This window comes from Mizuhopecten yessoensis, unplaced genomic scaffold (genome assembly GCF_002113885.1).
Source record: "Mizuhopecten yessoensis strain PY_sf001 unplaced genomic scaffold, ASM211388v2 scaffold8213, whole genome shotgun sequence".
NCBI classification, from domain to species: Eukaryota; Metazoa; Mollusca; class Bivalvia; order Pectinida; family Pectinidae; genus Mizuhopecten; species Mizuhopecten yessoensis.
In genome coordinates, this window is record NW_018407435.1 from 1,738,981 (window position 1) to 1,752,370 (window position 13,390).

Consider the following 13,390-nt stretch of genomic DNA (forward strand, 5'->3'; position numbering starts at 1 on the left):
GGGGGGGGGGGGGGGGGGGGGCTGTTAACTTACAATTTCCATTTTATCGATTGAATTTAATTTAGTCTACAGATATCAAAAACTAAGTGGTAAACATTTTACAAAAACAAACAAAAATACAAATTAATATTCTTAGCTGTATCTTTCTAGATCTAATTAAGCATTATGATGTTTGCTTGCAAAGCTCTCATTCACATAGAGTGTAAATGCCAAAAACACTTATACTTACCATTTTTGTAGAAATTTAATGTTTAAAGAAAACTGTTAAATAAATGAAATTCAGCATATAGTGCAAATTAATGTGTGTATCTTGCATGCTTGTTCAATAAATAGAACAGCAATCTTCCATAGGGAGTCATTGTTATGTAACGTTATAGTTATGACGGAATAGCATTAGCCATGGAATTTAAAGCTGGTATGAATGCCATCCAAACTGCTAGGGTAATACAGTGGCGGTGCCATAGAATGGAAAAATATCCTGTTTAACCTGACGATAGTGTACAAAAATGTACAAATATCTAGGTCCTTTGAAATGATTTTTTTTGTCAAAACACTGTGTGATTAAAAAATAAATCCCTTAAAATGTTTGTTAAAGTATTTTCTATTATTTTTCTTTAGGAGATACGATTTAGATCAATTCCAATACAAGCAATCAGAAAAAAAAAATCTCTCCTTCAATCCTCACATTTAGATTTTTTCTTTTTACAATTTTCGTTTGCCAAGTCAGTATATTTCAATACAGTTTAAAATCTCAAGCATTTACACTCCATTGGTATACCAATCATCTGACAAGACAAATTTGTGTTGGAGACATTTCTAAGACATATACTATTGATGTGCTACCGTACATGTATGTTTGATATTTGTTAGGGTCACGGCAGACATTCTTTGCCAGCCAGGTAATGCGGTATGCCGACCTGTATGCTGCCTCATTCCTCAACCTGCTCCACTACCCATTTTCGTACGCATTCCGAGCCCCGCCCATGTTGGTAAGTCAAATGTCGTGTCTAAATCACACTATACCATTAACACTACCATACACTGCATCCATTAATAAGCCATGACAAACCCATGAAAATACACCAACCCATTATTTTCTACTATGGTTTTGTGTGTGAATACCTCTTTGGTTACTGAAAAATAACCATTAATTTGCATCTAATGGGGAAACCCATTAATGTTTGCCATTAACTTGGTTGTAATGGTCATGTATTAGATTTAATGGCCATGTATTTCTGTATATTTACATTTGCATAGCATTGTCACTATATAGCCTCTTTGAAAGCTGTGTCGTTGATGGGACTTTAATTACCATGCAGCACGAGACACAATTCTTAGCGTATTAATACAACACTGACCGGAACTACAATATATAATGTAAATAAATATGACGACTGCTGAAATATCGCTGGGCATTGTGAGACTTGACAATGTCATTGTAAAGGGCCTGTTTCCAGTAATGTTAATTCTCCATAGGAGCCTGCCCCCGTATAATTTCTTATCTAGCTCAACTACTGTTTTTTTCTTTTCCGAAGAATAATTTTACACCTTTCCGACACCCAGATTTCATAATTTCAGTGAAAATGTATTTTTATAAAGTTGTCAATTTCAGCATCAAAGACATAAGTTCGTAAATAAAAGAAGGTTATCTCGAAATTGTAATTCGCAACATAGTATAAATTTCTTTTGATAAATATTTCCAAAACATCGTGTTTATTCATAAAACATAAAAAAAAAAATTCTCGGATGAAAATGCACTTGCAGAGACACAATTATGAAGAAAAATGCCATAAAATTGCAATTTTCTCCCGTTATATAGTTTTGGATGCAAATTTCCATCAGAAAATCGGATAGAGCTTTACTTGTTTCATATGTGTACCAAAAATCAGCTAATTCCATGTGGTGGAACGTTCTCATATCGCCGCCTGAATGTGGTTGTAAATTGAAAGAAAAGGGGAAATGAGTAACAACCTTGTCTGAAACCCTATTATATAGCTTATTATATACAAACTTTTATATTGAATATCAGAGCGGATATTTTCATGACAGTTTTATGATGTGTAACGACTAAATAAACAGTATCGATATAAAGATTTACACTGAGGACACCCTGATACATGAATACTGTTCTATCTCAAGTTGTCCTCTTCTGAATTTTCTGATCGTGTGGCCTTGTACATTTATCCGTATCTTCTTGTCTTTGTCTATACGTTTACGGAATCATTGACTCGACGCTAGCTATTCTTGTCTCACTTTCCTTGTTTTATTGTCCCATCTCCAAAGCGTTGTGGCTCTGTCAGGGTTGGGACCCTGACTTGTCTCACTTTCTTTGTGCCTGCCGACCACGCCACATCGAATAGATAGATTATCCATATGAAATACTTTATTTTGTTCTAAGTAATCAATCAATTCTGCGCTTCTTGGAGGTATTGAATGTGATTTATTATATTGTCTTGTTATTTTGTGTAATTAGTTGTTCGTTATTTATCACACATTTTCGCATAATTGTACCAAACTACTAAGTATTAGCTGTTTACAGCAATCATCGGTGGCTTGCTATTTTGTTACTTTATCGACGCTTCATAAACCAATCGTTATTGTTTCAAGATGGAGGGTAAATGTGTTGGAGAAGGGTGTCAAGTATACTTCAAGAAACGTAGTGGCAATAAGAACAGAAGTGCACGCAATGTAAATAGTCCACAATATAAATGGCTCCTAGATACGCTGGTGCAACAAGGATTGATGTCAGCAAAGGAACAAGCACTTATTTGCCAGAAGTGCTACATGAAGTATCTTCGGAACAAAAATCAGCCTGAACCTGAACCCGAGCAGAACCAGGAAATAGAGGAAGAAGACGACTCCCCGTCCCATATCCTGCCGTTGCTGACCCTTCATGATCTTTTGAATGGATCATCTTCACACAAAAAATGCTGTCTCTGTCTTGTTACCTTTGCAAGAAATGGAACAAAATCATCAGTCTTACCAAAACGTGCAAGACATCACCTGATCTATTCACACAAACTGTGGTGTCCCACCTCATCCCGCGTCTGCTCCATTCACCTTATTGGTAACGACTTAGATCCGTCTACAGAGGTTGTCCTTGATGGTAGAGGTTCCTTGGAATCTCAGTTACCATCAAAATCGTCCGAAATCATTAATGACCTCCTAGAGGTGTCGCACGTCCTTTCACAGAACCAGTCTGCGTTTACAATAAGCTTTTCTTCTCTTGATGACTCGGCATGCATGGCCTGGACAGGTTGGTCCAAAGATCAGTTCCTCGAAATCCACTCGCACTGTTCCCCATATCTTTCATCTGGTATATATACCAAGACTACACACGATGCTCTATTACTGTTCTGGGTAAAACTGAAAACCGACATTTCCTGGAGTCAGTGTTCTTCTCTTTTTGGAATTTCCAAGTCAAGTGTGTCCAAAACTTTCCACTCCATAGTACAGGCATTAGACACATCGATAGTCCCACAATTTCTAGGTCCGGATCACTTGACAAGAGAACAGTTGCTCGGGCACAATACTGTCTTTTCAGAAGCATTTTTTGGAGATAAAGCCACTGCCATATTAGATGGCACCTATATTTATATCCAGAAAAGCTCCGACCACAAGCTCCAGAGAATGTCCTACTGTGGCCAGAAGAAGAGAAACTATCTCAAATTCATGAGCATCGCCTTACCAGATGGCTACATTCTGGACACAGTAGGACCATTCACTGGCAGCGAAAATGATGCTACAATTACAAAAAAAGTCATGGACAAGCTAGTTACTTGGCTACAACCAGACGACAACGTTGTCGTTGACCGAGGTTTTAGAGATGTCCTACCAGTTCTCGAAGCCTCTGGCCTCAATGCTAGCATGCCGTCATACCTGAAACCCGGTCAAAGTCAACATTCTGACGTCCAAGCAAATCTTGACAGAACTATCACCAAATCGAGGTGGATTGTGGAATCCTATCATGGTCGTCTGAAACACTGGACGTTCTTCCGAACGCAATTGGTGTCTAACAGCTTTATCAATGTCATCGAGGCTTTGCTTCGAACCGTCACAGCCTGTCTGAATGGTATTAGAGGACCGATCTACCAGAGATCTCCAGAGAGAGATGCCAAAGATAGGCTAATGGCTGAACGTATGAAGGACCGTTTGACAACACCGAATGGTTTAGCTCAGAGAGTCAAGACAGATCCGGATCTATCTAGACGGGCAAGGTCCGAGTTTGTCAAGATGGATGCATCTTCCGTACTGTTTCCCCGTCTCGATCTTGATTACTTGAGAACCATTACGTGTGGAACGTATCAGATATCTCTGGCTCCTGGTTACATCGCCGAACATTTAAGTGATGACGGAGACTATGAGGTGTGGCTTTACCAGCACTCCCCAGACCTTCTCCGATGTCAAATACATTCTCGACACAAAAGCCAAACGAAATATAACGTTTGGATACGGTTCACCGTTTCACCCGATGTTGAGGCCCCAATAAAGGACTACTACTGCCAGTGCCCAGTTGGAGAGAGAACGATGGGAATGTGTGCGCACATCTCCAGTATCTTGTACTACCTTGGGTATTACAGGACGCTGGAAAACCCTCGACCATTACAACCACAGGTAAAGAAATTCCGACAAAACTTGAAATAGTTTTCCATGCGGCAACGGAGTGCATATGTCGAAAGTATGTTTGGGGCTCGATATGAAAGATCCCCGTTACCATGTGACTAACCAAACTTATAAATATAGGTATTATACAATCGCCCGTAGCTATGAACACTCCCGTAAATGCGAAAACCAACCAAAATCATAAGGAACACGTTTTGTTTGTTGTTCTGTCTATTTGTCAGCCAATGTCTTCAACCACGGGGACTTGTGAAGTAGCCATCTTGGATTTTTTTTATGAAAAAGTGTTTCTCTCACTTTTTTTCATATCTGTGTACATATTCTCAACATACCGAGCAAATACTCTCGTTTTTTTGTTAATTATCTAAAGAAAGTCGAAAATCGGCAATTCAACCATAGGCTAATTCAACCCAACATTTGAAAATGTTCCACCACTTACATTTTGATGATTTTTCCTCTCATCAATAGCATATTACGTACTGTTTAATAGGATAAAAATTGGTTTGCATCCAACGCCCATAAAAGGGTGTATTCTCTAAAAAACACAGTTTTTGTGTCTAAAATGTTATCATCGAAAATGGCATTTTTGAGATTGTTTCTTCCATAAAACAGCCAAATGGCGCGATGGAAACATGATTTTTTTGTCACAATCATGCCATGAATGTATTCTTTACGGTGACCATCATTTGATTAGATTTTCATTAATATTTTACATAACATGCACATTTTATCAACACTTAGACAGCTTCTGAAAGGTACAACTTTGAGGAGCCATAAAAAACAAACCAAGTGACCTAAATCTTTAAACTTTATAGATTTGTGACCACAACGGCATGGGCAATGTACCACCAACAGGAAATTTGAATCAGAGAAGGGGCCGTTTTGGAAACCGGCCCTTTATGTGCAAAAGAAAAAAAAGAAAGAAAAAAACATTTATTACAACAAAAACAAGACCAAGGTCTGCAATATCGTACAAAATGCACATTGGTTGAAATCACCAATGTCGGCAATGGTAACAATTTTAACACTCATGCAATTTATCAGAAATATCGTCTGTTACACTGCACTGATCAACAGGGGTTCGCTACAAATGTCTGTGAAATAGACATATTCTATAGACCTTCTGACACATATGTAACAGACCTACTGATATGAGTCACAGCACACATAAACATTTCAGACATTTGTAACGAACCCCTGTGCTCCGTCGCAAGATCACTCACTTCAAACGATATCAGTTTCACGCGTCTCGCAGCCACGGTTTCCTCAGTTCCTGATCACGACATGTTATATAACAAGACTGTTATAGAATCTACCGACTGTAGTCAGATTCCCATATAATCAACAAATAAATTCCCGTCTGGATTCTTCACAAAAGGAGCAAAGAGAAACTTTTGAATTAACTTCCAAAAATAACTCCCTCGTACAGGTCAAGGTTGGATTCACGGTGTTCACTGTATTTATCCATGCCCGAAATTTGTTCCGGGGAAAAATCGGAACAATTTAAAATCCAACTTTCAGCTCAGATTTCTATTGATAAACTTAAATCACCCTATAGACATATCATACGCAATTGTATTGATACTGAATTGTGGAATAAATTTGAAGTGTTTGTTAAAATTTCAAAGTACTATGTTTGCCAATCAGCACGGTACAATACCCTGTTCAAATTATTGAACGAAATTGTGTGGACTGTCGATAAGGCGGGCATTTTTAATTTTAAATATAAATTATAAGTTAAAAAAGAACATAAGAGGCAGAGAAATGTAAATATAAGTATTGAACTGTTTTTGTATGGTATTTATGATCTATTTGAATGACACAGCTTTGCAAGCAAGCTAGCGTATTAAGCTGTGTCATTCAAATAGATCATAAATAGCATACAAAAACAGTTCAATGCTTAATTGAAGTACATCAATTGCCATTAAATTTTTAATTTCCATGACTTAAAGTTGAGGAGAAATATCCTCATAAAAGAACTTATGCCAGTTTCTGTGCTTTTGAATTAGTTTTAAACTTTGAAAAGCCTTTATCACACAAATATACCAAACAAAAGTGCTTTTATAAAGACATCAAAATTGAATTAAAAAAGAAATTTATATATATATTTTTTTTTATCATGATTTAATTTAGATGCCACATGAGTCGACAGTCGGTCATGAAGCACACGTTACTGATGATAAAGACGTTGACTTTATGGCGCCCCGATCACGTGACGTCCCCGAGACAGACCTAGCAGCTCGTCGGAGTCGTCTGGAGCGTGCCGACAGCATTGTGCCACACCTGTACGCATCTACACCTCGTCAGTGTACTCAGATACAAGAGGAAGAGGACAGCAGTGACAGCACTAGCTGAACTGACACTGCCGCAGAAAACAAACTAGATCTGGACCAAGTTGTCACTTTAATGCTGATGTTCTGTGCTGTGCTTTTATTGCATGAAGGGATACATTTTCCGATGGAGGACAGATTTAAGATTTCATAACTGTAGTGTTTACTTTTTATTTCACACTAAAATTAACAGAAAAATGTAGTCAAGAAAAAACAATATTTTTTTACTAAGGGAACAACCGTAAGATGAGAATAATACAAAAGTAATTTCAACAGCAATTTCACATATAAAACTGGATCCTTACAAACGTATGTTTGTAGGATATTAATTACCAAAATTGGTATATAGGGTACCGATATCTTACAGTGAAGACAATATGACAAAACAAACTATCGCAAAGATTTCAGTCGAGATATAATACATACCACATACAGTTCACCATATGACATAAAAACAATACATATCATAATGGTTCACTCTGGGATATAACATATCACAAAGGGTTCACCCGAGACAACATAAAAACAATGTATTGTCAGATAATTACTGTTCAAAGCTGCAAAACAAGTTAATTATTCCTGACAATGTATGAAATCATGTTAAACACTTTCTACTGACGACAGTAAGATAAAAACTTCCTCTCTAAACGTGAAGACGTTTACTAACTGAACACTACTGACACTATAGACAACGTCGTCTCATTCAGAATGGGGTTTTATCATACTTACACATTTTAAAACTGTTGTAAAACCTGTCATAATGTTGCTTTGGACATTCATGGAATATTAGCACCGCAAAAATCAAAACACCTTAGTACATGTACTGTGATAAAATATTTTAATGTTGTATACCGGTTACCTCATAATGGAAATAATTATTTAAATGTCCGTTAATAAGCTTAGCAATAGAAGTGTATCCGCTGATCGACACACCATTTTTATCTTTGTTTGTTAAAGGTATTGATTGTTAATTTTTCAGTTTGTCACAACATATCTAGTTTGTATGTAGTAGAGTAATTTTAGAGTCTTTTTTTGGTTTGCTAGTTTTAATGTTCGAATGTGAGTCATAATGAAACGTTTTACCTCCGTTTTGTGTGTATTTAATTTTGAATAAGGTAAACACAAGGTTAGTAATGCACCCATTGCCCTATTATAACTACTGTATTTCACCTTTTATTTTGCAAAGTTACATTTCATGTTAATCCAGGCGAAGATCCACTTATATTCCGAATGATTATTTTCAATATCAGTATTAAAATATCTTCCTCTCATTCATCAGTTCAAACACTCACAGGATAAGTTCCATTCATGCCAGATTTTCTGGAGACCAATCTGTGAGTTTTACAATCATTTTAAAGGAATCGAGGTTAAAATAAGGGAGGTAATTTTTATTCGGAGCGTTGTTCACAGCAAAAGACTTTATCTTATTCCACTAAATTAATGAAATAAAGTTCTCAAAATGAACTTATTACAAAAATAAAGTGATTTACAGTTAATTGCATCTTGTCTGTCGGTCTGTTCCGAAGAATTGTGTAAAGTACTTATATGTTGTTGTCAAATCATTTGTGTGGAGTTTTCACTTAGAGATTATATGTTTTGTTATGTCATCATGTACACATGATGTGGAATTTTACCTTATTATGTATATATTGTTAATACGTACATATCCCGTGGTAGCTTCCTTTATGAAGCCAAATACTATCTAGGCAGCCATTCCTGCATTTTGACAATCACGTCTTTTATGGCAAGTAGAATGTATTTTGGCGCCAAACCGTACTTAAATTCCTAACCGTATATGACGGAACATATCATGGTAAGGCCTTGTCATCACTGGCTGGCTGAGTGTCATCCTCATTTGTTCAAGAGCATAACTTTCTGAATATTTCACCAACATTCACATTTTTTTTAGAACTTATGTTAATGTTAATTATTTGGAAAGCAAAATGTTGCATGCTAAAGTGAGAACCCATATATGCTTATACAAAGTTATGTTCCTTTGTTCATTTTTTTATACCAAAGTTTGTCCGGTTTAGTTTAGTTTAAACATATCTTATTGTACAAATATATACAAACGGATTGGACAACAAGTTATTTTAACCTAATGTAGTCCTCTCCTCAATACGTATGGTAAAAGCAGTGTATAAATATGTTTATCCGGGCATTACTCCCTTGCTATTATGTCAAGCTGTGTTTACCAAACTTATTTACTTATTTATCGTTTATCTTGGGGAAAGTGAAGCGTCATGCTTTTAATTTACCTCTCACACTCCCCAGTATATATAGATTTATGGCCCTTTATCATTTTAACAAAGAAGTTTGTCCAAGCTCTGTTCACAAATTATTTATGATTCAACTTAAGATGTTGGTAAGGTAAAATTGATCTATGCTCTGTTACACCAGAGAAATGCCTCCCATTTATTTATGAATTAGAAATTTGTCTGAAGGTATTTACTTCATGTTTATATTTATTTAAATAATACATTGGGCTTAGGGGCTATAACACCTTGGTATTTGGAACAACCATCATTTCAAAGCAGGCAACTGGAATTATACATAATTTGCATAAGGCAGGGTTAGCATATAAGTTGCTGCCTGGCAAGCCATGTATCTTGAACAACAAAATAATTAGCTGAATAAAAAATTTGAATTCTTGAGGGTTTTACAAATTACATATTATAAGATTCCCAAACGAAAGATGTTCCACAGCTGAAATACTCCCTAAATATTGAAATAATATTTATATAAGAATTTTGAAAAATTATGAACATAGTGTGGTGTAGATCTATTGCTGATATATTTATTAGGAGTAGCTTACCGATGTAGATATGTATGTAGGAATATAGCAAGGTTTTAAATCTATTGTAACTCGTTATAAAACAAGTGTTTCTGTTTTATGTACATCACCAAGCATAAACTGCTTTCAGCATCTGTACCTTTTATTTATATTTAAATTTCAAAAACCCTAAATTTGATGAAACATGTTTATAGAATTATGTATTGCCACTAAATGTGTCGTGTACCAATTCAAGTTCAAGATTATAAAATATATTGGAGTTGTGTATAGGGAAATGAATTGATCTTAATTAGATCCTAGGTGCAAATCTCCTTAAATATTGATTATTCTGAAATGGCAATTTTTGATAGAGAATTTTTTGTATTTGACACGTTTTTTGTAAACTCTTTGCAACTGCCTACTAAGATTTTTGTGTTTGACAAGTATTTTTTTAATTCTTGTAACTATACCCACTAAGATGATTATATGAACTATTTGACCCGTATTTTGTTAACTCTTTGTAACTGTCCACTAAGATGTTTGTATTAACTATTTGAACCGTATTTTGGTAACACTTTGTAACTATACACTACTTTATGTTTGGTATATGTAATCCTTTGTATTTTAGGTTGCTTTACAAATCTGCATTTTTAAAGAATACCTCGTTGTGTTTTTGTAACATTTTACTCAATCTGCTTGATGTTACTGCCTTTTCACTAAGTAATATATAGTCATTATTATTGCATAAAGTATACTTTTTAGAAATAAATTTATACACATTGAATAACAGGTTTAAATCTGCTTTTTTTGTCTTTCTTATATTGCTGAAGAAAATTACGTGACCCAACAGAGTGGGACAGTAAATAATATATAAACCATATATATCCACCAATAAGCCCATGCCTGGTAAAAAAACACCTATTGTAATTCGGTTAAAATATCCAACTATTGTTATTTTTTTGTCATGTATTAAGCCCAGTAACTTCATATCAACCTTAGATTAAACATCCACATTTAAAGAACAAGGAGAACCAACATGTTATATGAGGACGATTCCTCAGGAACCTTTTGGGAAATTATGATGACAAACGTTAACTATAAGTACAAGATGGCTTTCAGGGGCCATCTGGTTTTTCTTATTGCTCTCAATGTTAATCATGCACAACTAAGGAACCAGATAAACCTACAAATGAAATACGAAAGAGGTTGATAACAAACTTCCCCTGTCAAATAAAAGATGGCTGCCTGGTGGCGATATTGTTTTTTCAATCAGTCTCAAAATTGAGACAACTATAGGATAATGAGGAACCAACATATATGCAATTTGCCATCCAGTGGTTCTTCAGAATAGCTATAACAACACTTTTAACTGACAAATCAAAGATGGCTACCATCTTGTTGTTTCAATCTGTCTCACAATTAAGCACGCAGATGGAGGAAAACCTGGATATGAAATATGGGAAAGATTCATCCAGAACTTCCAGAGAAATGGTGATAAATTTTTTCAAAATCAAAGATGGCTACTCGGTGGCCATCTTTTCTTCCATCAGTTTAGCATGCACAAATCAGGAGCAATGAGAACCTACATTTAAAATTTGAGAAAGATCTAAATCTAAATAAGTACGAACTAAGAATTAGTGATAACAATAATGTTGTTCAAAGGCGAATGACGGACTAAAGTTGAGAAGTGACTTGACTGGTATCATCCTGACCTTGTCACCTCATAACCTTGCCAAAAAGAAACTTATTACTTGTATTTATACAAAAATCTTTTCCATGATTTTTTCATATAAATACACACAAATTACCAGGTAGATGCATCAATTGAAGCATATTTCTCCTTAAATATTATTTATGAGTGGTCATTGCTATAATCTGTATTGACATTGTCACATGCTACACAGCCTGGTCTCCACGTCGGTTTACGTAAAAGGGCTCCAAATGTTGCAACAAGAAATCCATTGTTCTTAAATATATCAGTTTTTCTTGAGTAGACACAAATGAGATTCATCCCACTGCCACACGGTCATATGGCCACAGGGTGTTGCATGTACAATTTGGATATAAGATAATCAGCCCTTTTTGAGGATTAGTCTTTTAAAAAATTACCACTATTTCCGCATTGCTTACTATCCATCCATATCCCCTTAGATTGTTTTGCTCAACTCTATAAAAAGGAGTTCTACTGCCCGAGAGATTTTGCAAATTCTGTTGAATGCACCAAGTTTACCAGACTTAAGGTTTCTTAAGCATTATCTCATCATTGACAGTATCCTGTCTCAATCTAATAACTAATAATAAATCCCAAAATTGATGAAGTGTACATTAAACAAATAAAACAAAACACAAAATTAAACAGCACATGTTTTTAATATTTATCTGGATAACAAAATACATCTATATATTATATTAAATGTTGATACAAAACAACCATTTTTCTGTATATTTATCTCCCATTTAATCAGGAACCCATACAGATCAATAATCAAAATTCCATAAAAATACTGTAAAGTTGCTAAAATATGATAAAGATGTATTAAAAAGTCACAAATGAAAAAGGCCATCAAATAGACATTATGTGATGTATATAGAAGATATGCAATTATTTTTTATCTAAATACTTTCCGTTGACATTTGACATTTGGCAAAATCAGAAGTCACATAACATTTTCCCTGAGAAGGGTCAAAACACTTGTCGAATAGACATGCACTTTCAAACCAAAGAGTCGAAGCTCATTTCTGAAGAAAAAAACAATACTTTTACAAGTTTACAGAAAGCCTGAATGAATTATACACCAGACATATTATCTAGATAGATTTATCAATGTTACTGTTGACAAAGGTGAATATTAAAATCTAACTTGATAGATATCATTTCTTTTAAGACTAAATACGCCACAAGTAAATGCAAAGTTTAAAGTTTGTAAGAGCAAATCTTGACAAGTAACTAATTGGTGTGTTTCAATAATAAACCAACAAGCATATGATTCTAAAATAAATAATTGCACGAGTTCTCAGTTTTGAGTCCAGAGATTAGTGAAAACATTTCAATTTCTATTATTAAGTTAGAGTACAGTTGTTTTGGCATGAACCTCGAGTATACTTAATACTCTTACAAGTAATAAAACAACTCCGACACATCTTTCCTCTCTGTGATGAGATATAAGTACATGTTGTTCTTATTAGGTATTTATCTCTGGTGACTTCATAACAAGCTAGCTGCATCAGACCTACATCAAGGTAGATCTAGGGCATTGTGTAGACTGTGCACCTCTCATTCAAATACCTCTTTCTAAAAGAAGCCCCCCACCCCTATCCCATGCACACACCTTCTAATATCGACTAAATCTTACAGATTGAGATCCTTTTTTTTAAAACCAATTTCATATCATCCCATTCATCAAATTAAGCATAGGTGTCAACCTCTGAAACCTCAAAGGAGGGAGATCTCCTTCATTCCACATTTCCAATGAGAGAGAAAGTATGTGAAATGTGACTGAAACTATTTCCTCAAGTTCTCTATCCCTTTTTATGCATTAAAATAACTCCAAAAAGCATTCATTTGATTCAGACACACCTTTTATGATCATTACACACACCATGTAGTAACTAGGAGATCATTTGACCACAGGATGTAGATTTTGGGTTTGTGTGAGTTTTGACTTGA

The 13,390-nt window shown here is 35.1% G+C and overlaps 1 protein-coding gene across 3 annotated transcripts in view; it reads left to right on the plus strand.

The window, feature by feature from the left end:
• The window catches only part of LOC110455389 (cytosolic purine 5'-nucleotidase-like), a 145,507-nt gene extending 136,952 nt beyond the window's left edge, over nt 1–8,555 (plus strand). For all 3 annotated transcript variants that reach the window (XM_021505496.1, XM_021505497.1, XM_021505498.1), the window contains 2 exons: nt 871–989; nt 6,754–8,555. In XM_021505496.1, coding sequence (XP_021361171.1) covers nt 871–989; nt 6,754–6,975 — 341 coding nt within the window. In that variant the 3' untranslated portion in view covers nt 6,976–8,555. The remainder of the gene's footprint in view (nt 1–870; nt 990–6,753) is intronic.
• The last annotated feature ends 4,835 nt before the right edge of the window (nt 8,556–13,390 follow it).